Source organism: Hypanus sabinus, chromosome 1 (assembly GCF_030144855.1).
Source record: "Hypanus sabinus isolate sHypSab1 chromosome 1, sHypSab1.hap1, whole genome shotgun sequence".
NCBI lineage: Eukaryota > Metazoa > Chordata > Chondrichthyes > Myliobatiformes > Dasyatidae > Hypanus > Hypanus sabinus.
The window spans coordinates 77453047-77474606 of NC_082706.1; the positions used below are offsets into that span (position 1 = coordinate 77453047).

The following is a 21560-nucleotide window of genomic DNA, read 5'->3' on the forward strand; positions in this document are numbered from 1 at the left end:
AAGTGGGAAGGAGAACAGCCAGAGGTCGTGGTACATATTGGTACCAATGACATAGGCAGGAAAAGGGAGGAGGTCTTGAAAGCAGATTGCAGGGAGTTAGGAAGGAAGTTGAGAAGCAGGACCACAAATGTTAGTCATCTTGCGATTACTGCCTGTGCCGCATGACAGTGAGTATCAGAATAGAGTGAGGTGGAGGATAAATGCGTGGCTGAGTGGTTGGAGCAGGGGGCAGGGATTCAGATTTCTGGATCATTGGGAACTCTTGGGGAACATTCTGGATTGGGAACATTGGGAAGATTGGAAACTCTTTGGGAACATTCTGGAACATTGGGAACAGAAGTGACCTGTACAAAAAGGACAAGTTGCACTTGAATCCCAGGGGGACCAATATCCTGGTGGGGAGGTTTGCTAAGACTATTGGGGAGAGTTTTAACTAGGATAGCTGGGGGGTGGGAACCAAACTGAAGAGATGGAGGAAGAGGCGGTTGGCTCACAAATAGAGACAGTGCGAGAGGGAGGATAGGCAGGTGATAGAGAAGGGACGCGCTCAGACCAATGGTTTGAGATGTGTCTATTTTAATGCAAGGAGTATTATGAACAAAGTGAATGAGCTTAGAGCGTGGATCAGTACTTGCAGCTATGATGTTGTGGCCATTACAGAGACTTGGATGGCTCAGGGGGAGGAATCATTACTTCAAGTGTCAGGCTTTAGATGTTTCAGAAAGGACAGGGAGTGAGGCAAAAGAGGTGGGGGCGTGGAACTATTGATCAGAGATAGTGTTACAGCTGTGGAAAAGCAGGAAGACATGGAGGAATTGTCTACGGAGTTTCTGTGGGTGCAATAACTCTACTGGGTGTTTTTTTTATAGACCACCCAATAGTAACAGGGACATCGAGGAGCAGATAGGGAGACAGTTTCTGGAAAGGTGTAATAATAATAGGGTTGTCATGGTGGGAGATTTTAATTTCCCAAATATCAATTGGCATCTTCCTAGAGCAAGGGACTTGGTTGGGGTAGAGTTTTTCTGGTGTGCTCAAGAAAGTTTCTTGACACAACATGTAGAAAAGCCTACAAGAGGAGAGGCTGTACTTGAACCTGGCCAGGTGCCAGATCTCTCAGTGGGAGAGCATTTTGGGGACCACACACAAAATGTTGGTGGAACGCAGCAGGCCAGGCAGCACCTACAGGGAGAAACACTGTCGACGTTTTGGGCCGAGACCCTTCATCAGGACTAACTGAAAGGAAAGATAGTAAGAGATTTGAAAGAGCATTTTGGGGATAGTGCTCACAATTCTATCTCCTTTACCGCAGCATTGGAGAGGGATAGGAATAGACAAGCTAGGGAAGCATTTAACTAGAGTAAGGGGAAATAAGAGGCTATCAGGCAGGAACTTGGAAACATAATTGGGAACAGATGTTCTCAGGGAAACATACAGAAAAAATGTGGCAAATGTTCAAGGGATATTTGCATGGAGTTATGCATAGGTACGTTCCAATGAGACGGAAAATATGCTAGGGTACAGGAACTGTGATGCACAAAGGCTGTTGTAGATCTAGTCAAGAAGAAAAGAAGAGCTTACGAAAGGTTCAAAAAACTAGGTAATGATAGAGATCTAAAAGATTATAAGGCTAGCAGAAAGGAACTTAAGAATGAAATTAGGAGAGCCAGAAGAGGCCATGAGAAGGCCTAAGCGGACAGCATGAAGGAAAACCCCAAGGCATTCTACAAGTATGTTAAGAGCAAGAGGATAAGATGTGAGACCAATCAAATGTAACAATGGAAAAGTGTGTATGGAACCGGAGGAGACAGCAGAAGTACTTAATGTGTACTTTGCTTCAGTATTCACTACAGAAAAAGATCTTGGTAATTGTAGGGATGACTTACAGTGGGCTGAAAAGCTTGAGCATTTAGATATTAAGAAAGAGGATGTGCTGGAGCTTTTGGAAAGCATCAAGTTGGATAAGTCACTGGAACTGAACAAGATGTACCCCAGGCTACGGTGGGAGGCGAAGGAGGAAATTGCCGAGCCTCTGGTGATGATCTTTGCATCATCAATGGGAACTGGAGTAGTTCCGGAGGATTGGAGGGTTGCAGATGTTGTTCCCTTATTTAAGAAAGGGAGTAGAGATCCCCAAAAAATTATAAACCAGTGAGTCTTACTTTGGTGGTTGGTAAGTTGATGGAGAAGATCCTGACAGGCAGGATTTATGACCATTTGGAGAAGCATAATATGATTAAGAATCGTCAGCATGGCTTTGTGAAAGGCAGGTCGTGCCTTATAAGCCTGATTGAGTTTCTTGAGGATGTGACTAAACACATTGATGAAGGTAGAGCAGTACACGTAGTGTATATGGATTTCAACAAGGCACTTGACAAGGTACCCCATGTAAGGTTTATTGAGAAAGTAAGGAGGCATGGGATCCAAGGAGACATTGCTTTGTGGATCCAGAACTGGCTTGCCCACAGAAGGCAAAGAGTGGTTGTAGACCGGTCACATTCTGCATTGAGATTGGTCACCAGTGGTGTGCCTCAGGGATCTGTTCTGGGACCCCTACTCTTGTCATTTTTATAAATGACCTGGATGAGGAATTGGAGGGATGGGTTAGTAAATTTGCTGATGACACAAAAAGTTGGGGTGTTGTGGATGGTGTGGAGAGCTGTCAAAGGTTACAGTGGGATATTGACAGGATGCAAAACTGAGCTGAGAAGTGGCAGATGGAGTTCAATCCAAATAAGTGTGAGGTGGTTCATTTTGGGAGGTCAAATATGATGGGAGAATATAGTATTAATGGTAAGACTCTTGGCAGTGTGGAGGATCCGAGGGTTCTTGGGGTTCGAGTCCATAGGACGCTCAAAGCTGCTGCGCAGATTGACTCTGTGGTTAAGAGCACATACGGTGCATTGGTCTTCATCAACCATGGGATTGAGTTTAGGAGCTGAGAGGTAATGTTGCAGCTATATAGGACCCCAATCAGACCCTACTTGGAGTGCTGGTCTCAGTTCTGGTTGCCTCACTATAGGAAGAATGGGGAAATCATAGAAAGGGTGCAGAGGAGATTTACAAGGATGTTGCCTGGATTGGGGAGCATGCCTTATGAAAATAGGTTGAGTGAACTCCACCTTTTCTCTTTAACGCAACAGAGGATGAGGACTGACCTGATAGAGGTGTATAAGATGATGAGAGGTACTGATTGTGTGGATAGTCAGAGGCTTTTTCCCAGGGCTGAAATGGCTAGCTGAGAGGGCATAGTTTTAAGGTGCTTGGAAATAGGTACGGAGGAGTTGTCAGGGTTAAGTTTTTTTACGCAGAGTGGTGAGTGCGTGGAATGCGCTGCCAGCAACGGTGATGGAGGTGGATATGATAGGGTCTTTTAAGAGGCTTGTGGACAGGTACATGGAGCTTAGAAAAATAGAGGCCTATGGGTAATCCTAGGTCATTTCTATGGTAAGGACATGTTCGGCACAGCTTTGTGGGTTGAGGGGCCTGTATTGTGCAGTAGGTTTTCTATGTTTCTATCTACACAACGGAGTTAACTAGCCTATCAACCTGTACAACTCTGGGATTAGCAAGGGGATAACTAGGGACTGGGTTCAGCCACTCAAAAATAAAGAAGGGAAGATCTATTTGGTGGAAGAGGATGTGGGATAGGTCCTAATTGAGTAATTGGCATCAAGGAACAGGATGTGAAGCATAGGGAAATCAATGTGGTGTTTGCTAATCTGTGATAAAGGTGGATATATCCCCTGGGCCAGTTTGGACCAGACTAACAAGAGAGGTAAGTCATAAGATTGATGTGGACTCGATCAAGATTTTTAGGTCCTCTCCAGCAGCAGACGAGATCTTGGGAGGAATGCCAAATTGCTAAAGCCGTTCCATTATTTAAGAAAGAAAACAGGGATAATCCTGGAAGTTATAGACCCATGAATCTCACATCAGTTGTAGAAAAGCCATTAGACAGAATCTTTTAAACCATGGCTTAATTAGGGACAGTTGGCATGGCTTTACGTGGGGCAAGATTTGTCTCACTAACTTGATTGAATTCTTCAAGATTTATCCAGAACATTTAAGTGCACTGAATCCATGGTGAGTTGGGTTGTTTGGATTCACAATTGGCTTGCCCAGAAAAGACAAAGGATAGTGGTTGATGGGATATGTGCTGGTTCGAGGTCTTTGACTCATGATGTTCTGCAGGAATCTATGCTGTTCGTAATATATCTATATCTATATATATATATAAAAATGGTTTGGATGAAAATATCAGTTCAGAAGTTTGCAGAACATACCAAGATTAGTGGTATGAATAGTGTGGAAGCTGGATATAGATCAGCTACAGATATGAGAGGAGAATCGCAGATAGAGTTTAATGCAGCCAAATGTAAGGTGTTGCACTTTAATGTAAAGGGACGGTACACTGTTTATGGCATGACCATTAACAGTGCTGATGTACAGACAATATAATGGTCCACGTCTATAGATCCCTGAAAGTGGCTGCACAAGTTGATTGGCAGGTAAAGTAGGAGGTGTAAAGCATACTTGCCTTATTAGTTAACACACTGTGTTCAAAACTAAGAAGTTATGTTGCAGCTTCATAACATTATAGTTAGGCTACATCTGGAGTATTGCATACAGTTCTGGTAGTCCCATTACAAGAATGATGTACAGTTTTTTGAGAGTGCAGAAGTGGCTTACCAGGATGCCACCAGTGAGAGGTTGGACAAGCTTGGATTGTTTTCTCTGAGGCAGCGAGACAGAAGGGATATCTTATACAGGTTTTTAAGATCATGAGGATCATCAATAGGTAGTCAGCTGATATCTTTTTCTCAAGGTTGAAAACGTCAAGTATCAGAAGGAATGCATTTAAAGTGAGAGAGGGTAAACCGAAAGGAGATACGTGTAGCAAGTTTTCTTCAGACTCAAGAGTGGTGGATGCCAGGAATGCTGGTGGACATAATTATGATAGAGGCGTTAAATAGGCACATTAATGTGCAGAGAATGAGAGGGCTATAGACATTATGTTGGCAGAAGGGATTAGTTTAATGAGTTATTTAATTACTCCCTATCCTAGTTATGTGTGGGGGATATATTCCTCGCAGTCAACGCATAGTATGGAAAACAAACAATGTGAATAATTATTTAAATGGAGGAAATAGGGATGGGTTCTGGAGGGCTTCCTAGATATGTTTGATCTGTAATTTATTCACATTTTGATACCAATACAACACGAAAGCAGTACCACCAGGCAACATTCATATTATATTTCATCAATTTAAGGTAATATTCAACATAATAAATCATAGAAAGTTAACTCAATCTTTTCATCCTTACTTATATAAGTGCGTTTCAGCATATGCTTCCAAAAAAGCCCTGTCTTGTCTGCATTAAAAACCTGCTTTGGTTTAATGTCTAACTCAGCTATCATAGTCCGCAACTGCACAAGATAGTGTTCAACAGCCTTCGTGGTTGGCACTAGCTTGCTCACCACACACAGCTAAGTTGTGAAGCCTCTGACGCTGAACAAACTTAGAAAACCATCCCCTACTTGCATTAAAGATAATAATATCACTTAACACATCCTCACTACCCTCTGAACAAAGGCGAGCATAAATTTCCAAAGCTTTCACATGAAGATGATCAGAACTGAGTGTTGCTTTTTCCTTTGTTTCATGCTCAATGTACAAACTCAACATTTTCTCCATTTTTGTCATGATCAGGTTATGCACTTTGTAACAATCTTTGAAGACATGATGAATCAATCGCTGCACTTTTTATTTTCTCAGCATTTTTCTTTACATTTCTGATCGTGGACTCACTTAGGCCAAAGTAGCGTCCCAGAATTGTGTTACCTTCACCTGACGCTGACCTGTTTATAATTTCCAACTTTTTTCAAGTGTTAAAGCAGTTCTCTGCCGCTTGGCTGATGGCCCAGGACTTGACATAGGATGCTTAGGAGGCGTAGTTAAATATTTCAAGTACAAAGTCAGTGCACCGTAGGTAATTACAACAAAAGTTTAAGAGTGCAAGATCACATATCCACACGGTGCCAAAACCAATACGAGACTGGATGGAGTGAGACTTTGAGGCATGCGCACAGGACTTGAATTGGCGGGAAAGCAGTGCCTCTCATCCCAACAGTCTTGCATAACTGTGAATTTTGGACACATTTTGGAGAAGTTGGTAGAAATAGGTTTAACGCATAACCGTGAATCCGCATTGTCTGAAGACGCGTATAACCAGGATAGGGTGTACTAGTTTAATTGATTAGATCTAAGTGCCTTTTCCTGTGCTGTACTGCTCTGAGTTCTATTTAGGAGGAAACCAGAGCACTCGGGAGAAAACCCACGTGGTCAAGAACAGGTGAACTCCACACAAACAGCACTTGAGGTCAGTCGCGTTTGAAGATAGTAGCTCTACAAATTGCACCACAGCGCTGCCCCACTACTTAAGAAAGCACGGAAAGCAGATTTGTTAGCCTGCTATAGATAATTTAGAAAACAGAGCCAAGGAGTCATACAGCCCAGACGTAGGCCTTTTGTCCCAGCATGTCTGTGCTGAACATTAAGTACTAATACTAGTTATCAATACTGTATCTGTGGCTTACTATGCCTTGCTGATAAATAATTCTGAAATGTTGTGACAGCCCCTGAGATGGAGACAGTGGGGGATCAAGAAGGGCTGGAGCAGGAGTAAAAAGAATTCCTGACCTGGATGAAACAGTAGTGGTGGCTAAGTGGTGGTAGAAAAGGACTGAACACCCATCGACACTTGCATAATGTTGGGGAGGGGAAACTGGACAGGTGACTGCAAAAACACTGACGGCTACCAGGGGTAGATGGAAACAGCACTAAGCAACACACAATTCTGGGAGTATACAACTTCAAGGAGTTCGACCTTTGGATTCTCCCGCTATTTTCTACTGAGTTTGGGTGACACTAGAACTATAGGTCATTGGTTAAGGGTGAAAGGAGAATATTTACGGGGGATCTGAGAGGGAACATCTTCACTCAAAGGGTGGTATGAGCTGCCAATGGGAAGTGGAGGATGCGTGTTCGATTGCAGCATTTAAGAGAAGTGTGAGTTGATAAATGAATGGGAGGAGTATGGAGGGCCATGGCCCAGGTGCGGGTAAATGGGACTAGACAGAATAACAGTTTGGCACGAAGGGCCTGTTTCTCTGCTATAGTGCTCTGTAAATTTACTGTGTAAATCCGTTTTTCTCTATTTCATGCTGAATCAGTCCTCAGCTACCTGCTGCAATTACAGCTTATATTCGAAAATCCGTACGACGCTATTCACCTGAGCCCGATCCTATGCTCAGAGGATGCAGTTTCAACTTGAACAAGTGAGCACCCAGAAGGAGCTGAGTGCTTTTCATAAAAAGTCAGTTATGCAGAGCACAAGTGATCTCCACTGGAAAAGAATTTCCTGCCTGCTATGTCTTTAATATCATATTTAAACATACTTCAAAGGACATGAACAAACAAGAATGAATACAGAATCAAAGACAGAATCATTGGTGCTGAGCTGCATAAATGCTAAAGACTGAAAACTTCAGCTGTGAGAAAACATTGGATAACTTAAATGTTGTTTTCTTTGGAACACACACTGAGGAGAGTCCTAAACGAGGTGTATAAAATTACAAGGAGCCTTAAACAGGAAAGACTTACTTTACTTTGTAAAGGACAAAAACCAAGAACCAAACTGACCGAGGGCAAATATATAAAAGTTTTCAAACCATGAACAACAGGGGTGTGGAAACCTTTGCCTGAGTTAGTGGTAAGAGCAGAAACCCCAACTTCACTTGGATGTGGATTTGAAGAGCAGAGAACCTAGTTCTGGAAGTGGGATTAGACAAATCACCTAATTTTTGACTGCCAGAGACATGTTGGATTAAATAACCATACTCAATGTCATTAATCTTCCAGGATTTGATAAGTCTATTAAGTGCTACTCACTGTTGCATCTTCAGGAAGTCCACCTGCCACCTCCACTATTCTTCTGTCTTCTGAGACCATTCCTTTTGCCCTGGTTACAAACTGAATAACTGAGGCACTGTCCTACAAATGGAAATGGAGACGAATATTACAATGATGACAACTTTTAAACTTGTGGTCAATGCCTAGGGCAATACCTGACAAAATCTTTAACACTGTAACCACCCACCATCTACACGCAGTGGTCACTTTATTAAGTTCACCAGCACACCAGCTTTCAGAATTATTTAATGTCATTTCCTATACACAAGTGTAAGGAGAACAAAATAATAGTTACTCCAGATCCAATACAGCATAAAAAAACTCATAAAAGATAAAGAACACAACAACAACAATAATAATAAAACACACAATAAATACACTGGATAGGTTATATACATTGTACGTCCATAAAGTAATGCTAGGCTGTACATAAGGTGACCGATGGGAAATAAAAAAGCAGTGGTGGAGTTAATGGGTGGAGGTGTTTATCAGCTTTACTGGGAGATTAATTGTTTTTGAGTCTGGTGGTCCTGATGAGGATGCTACGTGGCCTCCTCCCGGATGGGAGTGGGAGAAACAGTCCATGAGCAAGGTGGATTGGACCTTTCATGATGTTACTAGCCCTTTTCTGGCACCTTTCTGCACTTTGTCCTTGATGGCTGATAGGCTGGTGCCAGAGATGCATGGGTCAGTTTTGATTACCTATTGTATAGCCTTCCTGTCCACAGCAGGAGTGATGCAACTTGTTAGGATGGTCTCCTGCATATTTGTAGAGTGACGCAAGTATGCTATGCAAAGTCCAGCTCTCTTCAGCCTCCTCAGAAAGCAGAGGCATTGGTGAGCTTCTTTAACTGTATAGCATGTGTTCTGGGACCATGAGAGGTTGTGTGGGATATGCATTCCCAGGAGTTTGAAACTGCTTGCGATTTCTACAGTTGTGGAAATGCAGATATCTACTGTGTTAATGCAAATATAAAATCAGCTGATCGTATGGCTGCAATTCAATGTATAAAAGCATGCAGACATGGTCAAGAGGTTCAGTTGTTGTTCAGACCAAGCATCAAAACGGGGAAGAAATGTAAACTAATGACTTTGACTGCGGAATGATTGTTGGTGCCAGAAGCGGTGGTTTGATTATCTCAAAAACTACCGATCTCTTGGGATTTTCAAGCACACCAGTCTCTAGCATTTACAGAGAATGGTGCAAGAAGCAAAAATACCCATTAAGCAGCAGTTGTGTGGGTAAAAACATCTGGTTTTTGAGAGGAGAATGGCCAGACTCGTTCAAGCTGACAGGAAGGAGACAGTAACTCAAATAACCATGTTACACCAGTAGTGTGCAAAAGACTATCTCTGAATGCACAACACTTTGAACCTTGAAGTGAATGGGCTACAGCAGCCCAAGACCATGAACATAAACTCAGGAGGTACCTAATAGAGTGGCCACTGAATGTAAAGTTTAACAGAACTGGTGTATAACAAGTGAATAAAGATTTCAGTAAAAACTCAAAGGTATCACTGATCAGAGTGGTATAGTATTTTTTCCTTTCTTATTGCTACCATCGAGGAGAAGGACACACACTCAACGCTTTAGGAAGACCTTCCTCCCACTGTCATCAGTGTTCTGAATGGACAATAAACCCATGAGCCCTACATACATTTTTCATTTTTTGCTCTCTTTTAGCACTACTTATTTAACTATATATATATGTACACACACACACATATATATCTTATTGTAATTTATAGTTCTTTTTATGTATTACAATGTATTATTGCCGCAAAACAACAAATTTCTCAACATATGCCAGCGATAATAAAACTGATTCTGAGTCTGCAAGGAGCGGTGTTGCATCCATCATCAAGGACACCCGCCTCCCAGGCCATGTTCTCTTCTTGCTGCTGTCATCACAAGAAAGTACAAGAGCTTCAGGACCCATACCACCAGGTTCAGGAATGGTTATTTCCCCTCAGCCATCAGGGTCTTGAACCAGACGTTGTTCAATTTCACTTGACCTATCACTGAACTGTTCCCATAACCTATGGACTCACTTGCAAAAACTTTTCATCTCAATTTCTTGATTTTTATTACTTAATTATTATTATTATTTTGAATTTTTACATTTTGTCATTTAAACTAAAATTGGAGAGGTATATGGACAGGAAAGGAATGGAGGGTTATGGGCTGAGTGCGGGCCAGTGGGTCTAGGTGAGTGTAAGTGTCGGCACAGACTAGAAGGGCCGAGATGGCCTGTTTCCGTGCTGAAATTGTTTATGGTTATACAGTTTGTTTGACCTGTTGGGGTGGTCTTTCATTGACTCCACTGTGTTTCTTGTATTTACTGTGAATGCCCATAAGAAAATGAATCTCAGGGTTGTATATGGTGACATACTATAAATGTACTTTGATAATACATTTACTTTGAACTTTTTTTGAATCTGATTCTGAAACTTTGGCACTTAATTTTGGCAACATTCTCAGGATCAGAAGTTAGTTATCCAATTTAAATATAGTGTCCATGTCAAAAATGAATAATCACAATGATGGGAGCACAGGTTAGCTGTTGCAATTCCACAAGTTTCCTCTGTTGTATGCAAGCATGCTTTTCTTGGGCTTTGGGGCCAAACTTTGATTCCAGTCCAGCCAGATGAGCAGCTTTGCATAGCCCCAGGTGATATGAGTTTAAGTTCATTATTATACTAAAACAGGCCATTTAAGCTGCTGAGGCAGAAGACAGAATTTACATTGGAAATGCACTGCTTCATATCTGAATATCAGGTTAAGGCTACATCCACACTACACCAGATAAATTCATAACCAAAGCCTTTTCTCTTCGTTTTAACCCTTCGTCCACACTAAAACGGCATTTTCATCCCCCAAAACCAAAGTTTTTCAGAAACGCTCTGCAAATTGTGTATTTTTGAGACGCTGGGTTGGCTGGATCAATGTAGATGGGGTAACTGGAGACTTCTGGAAACGCTGTCAGACGGCAGCGTGCTATTTCATTGTTTTCTTGAACGCAACCTAACAATTTCAGAACAGACTACAACGAAACTGACGCCAGAAGAGTTAGAAATGTACTCACCAAATACTTTGACCCATAACTTACTGAATAAATAAGTATACTCACTTTGCCCTGTTTTCTGTCCTTGCTCGTATGAAAGTGGTTTACCTATTTATGCAAGAACTTCTCTGACAATAGATGTGTACAGCCTAATGTAACATTGTATGGAAATACAAGATAACACTGATGCAGACATGTTTTACCCATTTAACAAGGTGCTTTATTAATGCAACAAAGTTAGTCAGTTTTTCAATGTTCGTTGTCAGCCGGGTCATACTGTCCATGAACTCCCTGTCCGTTGCCTTCGTACGCTCCAGTATTTGTTTTTTTTTACTTTTAAGTTCTCCTGTGCGAAAGCCAACAGCTGTCCGTCGTTTTAAGTTTTTATAGTCTGTAACTACACAAACGCGCACTTTTACTGCGAGATTCGACACCAAACATGTTGCTTGTTTTCGGTGGATGTGTCCTGCGCATGCGCAGGAGGAGATTCGCCAAAATCTCCGTTTCAACATGGATAGAGATATTTTTTAAAACGCATAGTATGGACGCCTATTGTTTTTACGCGAAACTGGCATTTTCAAAATTATCCAGTCTAGTGTGGATGTAGCCTAGACTAACTGTTGGGGCAAAACCGACAACTTTATTAACACGAATCCAAAATTGTAACTAAACAAAGATAATGCTTGATAATGGTAGTGAGCTTTTACAGCAAAGGAGTTCTTCAAGGTTTTTTATTATCAAAGCATGTATAAATTGTACAACCATGTGACTTGCTTGCGCACAGTGGCCACAAAGCAAAGTCTTATAGCCAATTGTGTCTGGACTAACTTTCTGTAAAACAACCCTGCAAATCCCAATCTCCAGCTCTTTCCTCAGAGCCCTGTAAATTTGTTTTCTAAACTAAATATTTATCTAATTCTTTTTTGGAAGTGGGAACTGTTTCTATCGCCTCTTTAAACAGTGAATTTAAGAACGTGACTGTTCACTGCATGAGAATAGAGACACAAAAGACCACTGATACTGGAATCTGGAGCGAGAAAAAATCTGCTAGAGGAACTCAGCGGGCCGAGCAGAGTCTGTGGTTGGGGAGCATGGGGTAGGAAGTTGAAGGATTGTGACTATTTCAGGTTGAAACACTACATCAGGACTGAATCTGGGCTTCAACCTAAAACGGTGACAATTCCTCCTTCCCACACAGACACTGCTTGACCTGCTGAATACCTCTAGCAGATCAGTTGCTGCTGCATGAAAATATTTTTTATGGGCCATGTTCCTTTTTGTCAGCAGCAGCAGTCTATCTTTTTTCACAGAAAATGACAGAAATTCTCAGCAGGTTGAGTAGTATCTGCAGAAAGAGAAATAGCGTTTTAAATAAATAAATAAAGTGCCCCCTTCCATTCCTGATGTTGTCTGACTTGCTGAAATCTTTATGGCGTGTCTTGTCTTTAGGCTTTGTGAGGAGATCATGCTTCATAAACCTAATCGAGATGTTCAAGGTGAAAGCTAAACTGAAGCATTTAATAAAATTATAACAGTAGGATATGGAAACTCAATCAGCTTAGTAAAACAATATTGTTTTTAACAAGTTTATATTGATGGTCAATTCCTTATATTTTACTTTTCTCCCTGATTATGTCTAGAGTCCTCCGTACTTATGAAATGAAAATCAATGGTCTGGAATGGATGCAAAGAAAAATACAACCTACACCAGAAGTCTTTGTAGTGGAGGGACTTAGTGAATTTCTTATTCAGCTTCTGTGCAGCATACTGGCAAAGTTGGTAGAGTTTGGCCAGGTCCAATTCTGACTTGAGTGCTGACTGCACTGGTAGTGACAGGTTCTCCCAGGTTCCTTCAGTGCTCCAGTTCCCTCCCACACCTCAGGTACGTGTGAGGTGGTAAATTAACCACACCTTTCCCAGCGTAGAGGCAGGGAGTTAATGAGAACATGAGAATAAAAATGGAATTAAGTTATATTAGTGTAAATGGGTTCTTGATGCTCAGGACAGTTTCTGCGACTATGGACAAAACTGTAATTTGTGTAAACATTTTCTCACCTTTTTCAATATCTCAGTATTCAGTAGCAAGTGGACATAAATGTTTCTGGTTTCTTCCTTTGCTACAGAAAATAATTCACAGTCGATGATCAAACAAGGTCGGCCAGGTCTATCGCAATCCTAAAAATATCAGTAAGCAACATTATTCAGGTTAACGAACTAATCACATAACACAACTGCCCAAGTCTCATTTGTTTGCTTGAAACATTACAACTAGAAGATCCAAATCAAGCCTTTTGCATATTGGGATTCCTTGTGTCCACTCTTGACCCATAAGTTTATGTTATAGGTTCAGAATAATTTACATTGTGAACAAAGCAGCAGAATTTCAGGACTTGAGTAACACAAGATCCACAAGTGAACAATGGGATTTCAGAACACAAACAAGAGCAAATCCGCAGATAGTGGATTTCAGAACTTCAATTTGGCTTGAAACTTGTGTTGAATAAACAATATTCAACCTTATGTTCATGTGTTATATCTCGTACCTGCCATTTTGAAATGGCTCAATCAGCCCATCACAACTGCATCTTTAAATTCAGAGAAAGGATAAAATTGAATGAACTGCCTGTCACCCACCATTTGCAAGAATGCAGCACACTGCAGATACTAATTTGGGATGCTCTAACAGTATGTTCCAAACCTACCTACAGAAAAAAGGTCAGGGGAACGCCACTATCCTGAACAGGGAACTTTAATTCCTCCATTTTTTTTATGACTATCTTGATCTGAAACTCTCAGATTCTCTTCTTAATCTTCTTTCTGGTTACTGAACAGTACTTCAGGCAGTTCAGCCCTTCAGTCTCCTCCTGCGGCTCGACATCAGCTTTTGGTTTGGTTATACTTATTTTTACTCTCTACTTTAGCATGGAGTCTTATTTTACATTTGGGAATTAACAATTGTGGCCACACAATGCTCAAATATTACTTATTTAATTTTGCACACAACCATGTTCACCTCTCAATAAAGGAATCAAATACAATGCTCACTGGTTTATAACTTACCCTGAGGTTCATTCCTCAGACACTGCTGGTCTATAAAGAGCTTATTATCCTGCACAGCATTTACTAAACACACAGCCAATATCCCACTTTGGTTCCAAATAGCCCAAACTCACCAGCACTTTCCTGCCGGACTTGGTGAAGAAGGCAAAGATTGTGTGGAAGATATTCTCTTTATCTTGAGGTATGAAGCAAGGTTGAATGCTCTGGCGGTAGGTGCAATTGCCTCCCTGACCAACCTTTACAAAAAAAAACAGAGACAGGCTTAGTCAGCATTAGACAATTTCTAAGCACAAGTTGTCCTGCTAAAGAGGAGTCACTATATACCTGAAAGGGAAGCTCTCGTGATGCTCCCCGATTGAACCTAAACAATTGCAGCTCCCAGACTTACAGGATGCTTAGCAATCATGACTAGAACACCTGCACATGGCTTTAAAAACCAGCTGCCCCAAAGACTACACTCACATGGAGATTCAGAATCCGATTCAGTTATTTATCACATGTACATCGAAACACACAGCGAATGCATCATTTGTGTGAACAACCTATTCCAACATAACGTGCCTGTCATGTTCAGCAGAACATAAGCAACAACAACAAAACATCAAAAGCAAAACACCCTCTCACTCACACACATAGACAGGCCTCCAACCCCAGGACCGGTCACTTCCGACTGCCAGTCCTTGGCTGCAGACTCTCAAAGACATTGGACCTCCAACCTTCAGTCCCTGTCCCAGACTCACAGAGCTCCGGACATGCCAACTCAAGAGGTTCGACCTCTGGGTATCACCCCCAGAACTTGCCAATCATGGGACTCTGACACCTGAGCTTCAACTTTCAAACTCATATAGGCCTTGGCCCCAGGACTTGACGAACTGTCCCTCGTGCCTCCTGCCTGCATGGACCTCCAACCCCAGGACCTGCCAACCTGGGGGTTCACTGGCACTTGTTGATGGGGCCCACAAACTTTGGTCATTGGCCACTGATCTTCGTCCCTAGTGCCAGGCGATCCAACATCCATCCACGGGAATCACTGGCATTGAACAGCAGGGTACTCTGACCTGGACTCCAACCATCGGCTCCTGACCCACACTCTTTAACTACTCTCTCTAGACTCATGCTAAACTTAGTGCAAGTCATTAAATCTCAGTGAAATTAAAAATGTCAATTTTTAAATAAAAAGTGAGTGAATCCTATAGGCCTCCTTTTCTATAGAATTCCACTTGAACAGCGAACATCAGTTGACATTATCTCACTTACATCTTGTGAAAAAGTGGTACAAGAAGTTGCTGTGTTAAATCAAAAGCTCTACACAGAACATAGGCTAATTAGCACAGTACAGGCCCTTTACCCCATGATGTTGTGCCAACCTACTCAAAGGTAAATCTAATCCTCCCCTCCCACCATTTTTCTTTGATCCATGTTGTTATTTAAGTGTCTCTTAAATGTCCCTGATATATCTACATCTATTACTGGCATGGAACATGCACCTGTCACTCTATGTGAAAAAAAAAACACCTTCCTTATACATCCTCCCTGTACTTTTCTACCCTTGAGTGAGCCATTTCTGCTCTGGGAAAAAGTCTCTGGCAATTTGTTCAGTCTATGTCTCTTATCATCTTGTACATCCATATCAAGTCACCTCTTATGCTCCTTCTCTCTAAAGAGAAAAGTCCTGGCTTGCTTAAACTTCCCTTGTAAGATATGCTTTCTAATCTAGGCAGCATCCTGATAAATCTTCTCCCTACCTGTCTAACGTTTTTACATCTTTCCTATAATGAGGCAACCAGAACATTTCACAATCTTCGAAGTGAGGCTAAACTGAGTGAGGCTAAAAAAAGTGGCAACATTACCTCGTGGCTCTTAAGCTCAATCCCCTGACTAATGAACACCAACACACTATACACCTTATCAATTTGTGCGGCAACTTTGAAAGATGGACACGGACCACAAGATCCCTCTGTCCTTCACACTGCCAAGAATCCTGCCATTTACTCTGAATTCTGTCTTCAAGCTCAATCTTGCAAAATGAATCACTTCACATTTTTCCAGACTGAACAGCATCTGCTACTTCTCAGTCCAGCTCTGCATGCTGTCAATGTCCTACTGCAACCTACGATCTAGTGCATAACTCAACTGAATTGGGTCTTTATACCAATGTTAAAAAGATCAATCACAAAATGGAACTTCATTAAGCCTCAAAAAGTTGACTTGCAAATGAGCATTTTTGTAAAAATAACTATTTGTATACATGTATTAAATAAGGACTGTTAAAATATAAACAAGATATGATTATTTGCATAATTAATAAAATTAATCCTGAGTTAAATAGTTTTAAATAGTTTTAATTGTGAATGGCCAATAATTGTGAACAAAAAAGTTTGTAGAAGAAGAATTATTCAGAAACTAAAAAGGAAAGGTCCTCAAAGACCATAGAAAGGGCATGTCTTCAATTAAACAAATTAATTTAATAAATAAAACTGTTTTTAAAAGTTCCCTCCCCCTTCCCTCTTCTATTATTCCCTACTCTGGCTCTTACCTCTGCTCCTCACCTGTCTATCATCTCCCACTGGTGCCCGTCTTTCCCCCCTTTCTCCCATGGTCCACTTTCCTTTCCTATCACATTCCTTCTTCTCTAGCCCTTTATCATTCCACCCACCTAGCTTCACCTATCACATTCTAGCTGCTCCTTCTTCCTCTCCCTCCACCTTTTTATTCCTCCAGTGTTTTGTGTGTATTAATAAAAGTGTACTTTAGTTTAGATTTTCCATGTAAGAAAATAATTTCTTTTCAGTCTGGAGGTATCTTGGGGTGAGTACTATAATCCCTGATATATGTATGATGCCAACTTGGGTGTTCTGGGTATGTTTCCTGAATTTGGAAATGTACTGTACTGAAAAGATACTGAGACAGTCTGGTAAAATGGGCAGATTGGTGGCAAATGAAATTAAATGCTGAAAAACATGCAGTGCTCATATTTTGGTCAGACAAACTGGAGGACACAAATCAAGAAACATTCAAATCTGGCTGAATATTTACATAGTTTAGTGAAGTTGGAAGAGCAGATAGTTCAATAGTTTGAAAAGCACAAAGGATAAAGTTGTGGATGGAATGTGCTGTTCTATTCCCTGTATCATAGGAAGGAATCAGAGGCTTTGGCAAGGGTTCAGAAGTAATTCACCAGAATGTTGATCAGCTTGGAGAGTAATGGCAAAGGAAGAGATTGAACAAACTTGGATTGTGTTTCTCTACAATGTTGAAGACAGAGGCAGAGAAAGTCAGACTCTCAAGAGTGGAATTGTCAATATATAACTTCAGGGTGGGAGGGGGGAAAGATTAAATGAGATTTATGAGGCAAGTTTCATTTTACATTGAGTGATAGGGAGGTAGTGGAAGGAGATATGATAGCAATGCTTAAGAGACAGGGAACTGACTGCCCATGGGCAGGAAGATGTGCAGTCTGAATTGGCAGGGATATTTTGGTCTGAAGGGCCTGTTCCTGTACTACACTGCTCTGTGTTCACATATCGATCCTACACTTTCAAAATAAATGCATAGAACAGTAAAAGTGGAGGAGTCATGAAGAGCCTTTATAAAACATTAGGTCAGCCAGAACTGGTATCATTATCTGTGGGGATGGAAATTACACTCTCTCTGTGATTGGGTGGGCTTCACAGTTTCCACCCCATTCCCAAGATACGCTGGTAGGTTAATTAGTTATTGTAAATTACTCCCTTCTTAGATAACTAGAAAAGAATTAGATGGGCATGTGAGAGAACATAACTTTTAGGATTACAATGTGGGAGTGGGGGCTGTCAGATGTATATTGTGTGTATTATTCTGGATTTCCTGCATCTGCAGAATCTCATGCTTTTAATTGTAAACACTCAATGACAGTGAATTTTTAAAAAATTCTAGGTGGAGAAGTAATCAGAGACTAAAAGGGAAATGTCCTCATGGAAGTATAGAACCACACAATGGGTTTGACTTCAGGACTAAAGGGTATGGAAGGGGCTTTTTGGACCACGGATAGAAAATTGGCTGAATAAGCGTAAAGAGCGCATTGATGAAAGGGTATTTTACTTTAATTCGGTATAAGGTTTTCAGTCTGGAGGTATCTTTGGATGAGTACTAAAATCACTGATATATGTACGATACAAACTTGGGTCTTCTGGGTATGTTTTCTGAATTTGGAATCGTACTGTACTATGGGGAGTGTACTGAAAAGATGCTGAGACAGGCTAGTAAAATGGGCAGATTTGTGGCAGATGAAATTTAATGCTGAAAAACATGCAGTGCTCATATTTTGGTTGGACAAATAAGAAGAGACAATAATATATTAAGTCAGAAAACATACAAATCTAGGAGTATATTTGCATTGATGGTGAGAAAACAGTTAAAAATGCATAAGGGATAGGGTTGTTGCCACATTGACCCACCCCTGCAGATTCTATGTTCAATTTTGTGCGGAATTCCCACAACCTCTCTCTTTGACACATTCTGGTTGGTTAGCTGACTATTGTAAATCATGCCAAGAGGGCTGGAGAATTGTGGGGTAGTTAATGGGCATGTGAGAACAAGTATGTTACAGGGTAATAAGTGAGGCCAATGCTTGAGACCTGGTAATGATATCTTTCTGTAATGTAAGAAAATTTGGAATATGATGTACAGAGCTATCTTGGGGCTCGTTCATAATTCCCTGGGCACAGGGAGTGGCAATACAAGTAGACTCAACACAAGTGCTGAAGAGGACACACAACATGCTTGCCTTCACTGGCTGGGGCATTGACTATAGAAGTCACAAGGTCATGTTGCAGGTCTATAAAACTTCAGTGAGTACACATTTGCAATATTGTTCTGATCCCCATATCACAGGGTGGATATAAGGAATTGGGCAAGGGTTCACAAGAAGTTCACCAGGATGTTGCCTGGATTGGAGAGTATTAGCCATAAGAAGAGATTAAACAAGCTTAGATCGTTTTTTCTCTGGAATGTAGGAGGCTGAGAGGTGACTTGATAGAATTATATAAAATTATGAGACACTCAGCCAAGAATCTCAGAATTGGAATTTCACATATTAGAGAGCATAGCTTTGGGGTGAGAGGGGGACAGCTCAAAGGAGATTTATGAGGCAAGTTTTAGACCATAAGACATGGGAGCAGAATAAGGCCATTTGGCCCATTGAGTCTGCTTCACCATTCAATCATGGCTAATCCTTCTTTTTCTCCACCTCAACCCTAGTTCCCGGCCTTCTCCCCATAACCTATGATGCCATGTTTAATCAAGAACCTATCAATTTCTGATTTAAATGTACCCAATGACCTGAACTCCACAGCTGCATACGGCAACGAATTCCACAAATTCACCACCCTTTGGCTAAAGAAGTTTCTCCACATCCCTATTTTGAAAGGGCACCCCTCTATCCTGCAGCTGTGCCGTCTTGTCCTAGACTCTCCCATCATGGGAAGCATCCTTTCCACATCTACTCTGTCTAGGCCTTTCAACATTCAAAAGGTTTCAATGAGATCTCCCCTCATCCTTCTGAATTCCAGCGAGTACAGATCCAGAGCCATCAAATGTTCCTCATGTGATAACCCTTTCATTCCTGAAATCATCCTTGTGAACCTCCTCTGGACCCTCTCCAATGCCAGCACATTTTTTCTAAGATGAGAGGCCCAGAACTGTTCACCATACTCAAAGTGAGCCTTATTTTACATAGAAAGTGATAGATACTTGGAAACAATGTGAGGTAATTAGTGGAGATATGATTACAATGTTTAAGAGACAGACACATGAATAGACAGGCAATAGAGTGATATACCACAGATCACGTGCAGGAAGATATGCAGTCCGAATTGGCAACATGGCTGTCACAGACATTGTGTTAGACTGTTCAACTATTGATCCTAAGCTTTCTAAATGAAAGCATAGAGAAGTCATGGTGAGCCCTTATAAAACTGTAGATGAGCCAGGCCTGGTGACTGTGTCCAGTCCTGGGCTCTACACTTCAAGAATGATGCAACAATTACTTTGCATCCTGACATAGATAGTTGTCTCTGGGGGAAGTAACAGTCCCTCTCTGAGACAGAGTGGGTGTTGTGGCTTCCACCCCATTCCCAAGATGTGCAAGAGGGTTAAAATTTGTTATTATACATTAACCCTTCAGTAGATAATTGGAAAAGCATTGAAGGAGAGAGGGTGATGGGCATGTGAGATAAAATAACTTTTACGATTGACAGACCTGGTGAAGATAATCGGCCCAAAATGTTGACTCTTTATTCCTTTTCATAAACGCTGCCTGACCATCTTTTGTTTCAGGATTACACTGTGCGGGTGGGTCTGTCAGTAGTCAGGCTAATGAGATGGCTCTGCTGGAGCTGATGGTCTGAATGGCCTCCTGTGCTGCAATAAGTACTAACTAAATTTCATATTCCACATCTCTGCTGCAATGGGCTGAAATGTTTGACTGGTTATTTTGTTAAACCAATCCCATACTTGACACCTCTGCAGACCTCCCTCAGTATTGAATACACTTCCTTTGCAACTTTGACTGTCTTGTCCATAATCTAACCATGATTGTTTTAATAACATCCAGCATTTATGTAGGACCCTAGTAATATAATAGTTCAAAATTTTCTTCAAGGTCATATTCCACTTTGAGCTTTGCTACCTCTAACTTTCTCCAGCCTTCTAACTCCAGTTTCTGCATTCCTTCAGTTTTGTACACCTCTAATCTTAGTCCAAACATTGATCAATATGTCTTCCATTATGAAATAGTTTGGTGATACCAAGCTAATGCAATAGCTTTTGAGTGAAATGCTGGGGAGCGAATGAGAAAGAAGGGATGGGGGAGGAAAGGGGCAATGAAAGAGGTCGACAAGGGCTGGGGTGAGAGACGATGTCAGAGGAGGAAAGGTAGATTTGCTCGAATTTTCCCCACCCTTCTCATGGCCCTTCAAACATATTAGCATGCTCAGTAACAACACCAGGGTGTACAGACATGATGCACAATATGGTACTAAGTTAGAGACCTCTGCAGTAACCCTGAACATGAGAAACAGTCAATGCAATGCCATTACAGCTCAGGGCAGAGGAGTTCAGAGTTGAATTCCGGCATCCTCTGTTCAAAAGCTTATACACTCTTCCTGTGTGCATATGGGTTTCCTCTAGGTGCACCGGTTTCCCCACACAGTGCAAAGACACACAGGGTATTAGATTAATTGGTCATTGTAAATTGTCCTGTGATTAGGCTAGTGTTAAATAGTTGGGTTGCTGGGCCAGAAAGGCCTGTGCTGTGCTGTATTAAATTATCACTTCCTGACTGACTAATGTCCCCTATAGGCTATGGGTAACATCAAAACAGCTTGCTTCAAAACATACAGCATCTACCTTTCAGGGTCCAAACTGTCCTTCCAGCTGAGGCCAGCATTTCACCTGCAAATCTGCTGGGGTTGTTTGTTGT

At 41.4% G+C, this 21560-nt stretch overlaps 1 protein-coding gene across 1 annotated transcript in view; it reads right to left on the bottom strand.

Annotated features, from left to right (window-relative positions):
* itga9 (integrin, alpha 9) overlaps window positions 1-21560 on the bottom strand; it is a 410365-nt gene that overhangs the window by 49397 nt on the left and 339408 nt on the right. The window contains exons 24-26 of the mRNA XM_059971083.1: window positions 14215-14337; window positions 13097-13216; window positions 7956-8057 (exon numbers count right to left, since the gene is read on the bottom strand). Coding sequence (XP_059827066.1) covers window positions 7956-8057; window positions 13097-13216; window positions 14215-14337 — 345 coding nt within the window. The remainder of the gene's footprint in view (window positions 1-7955; window positions 8058-13096; window positions 13217-14214; window positions 14338-21560) is intronic.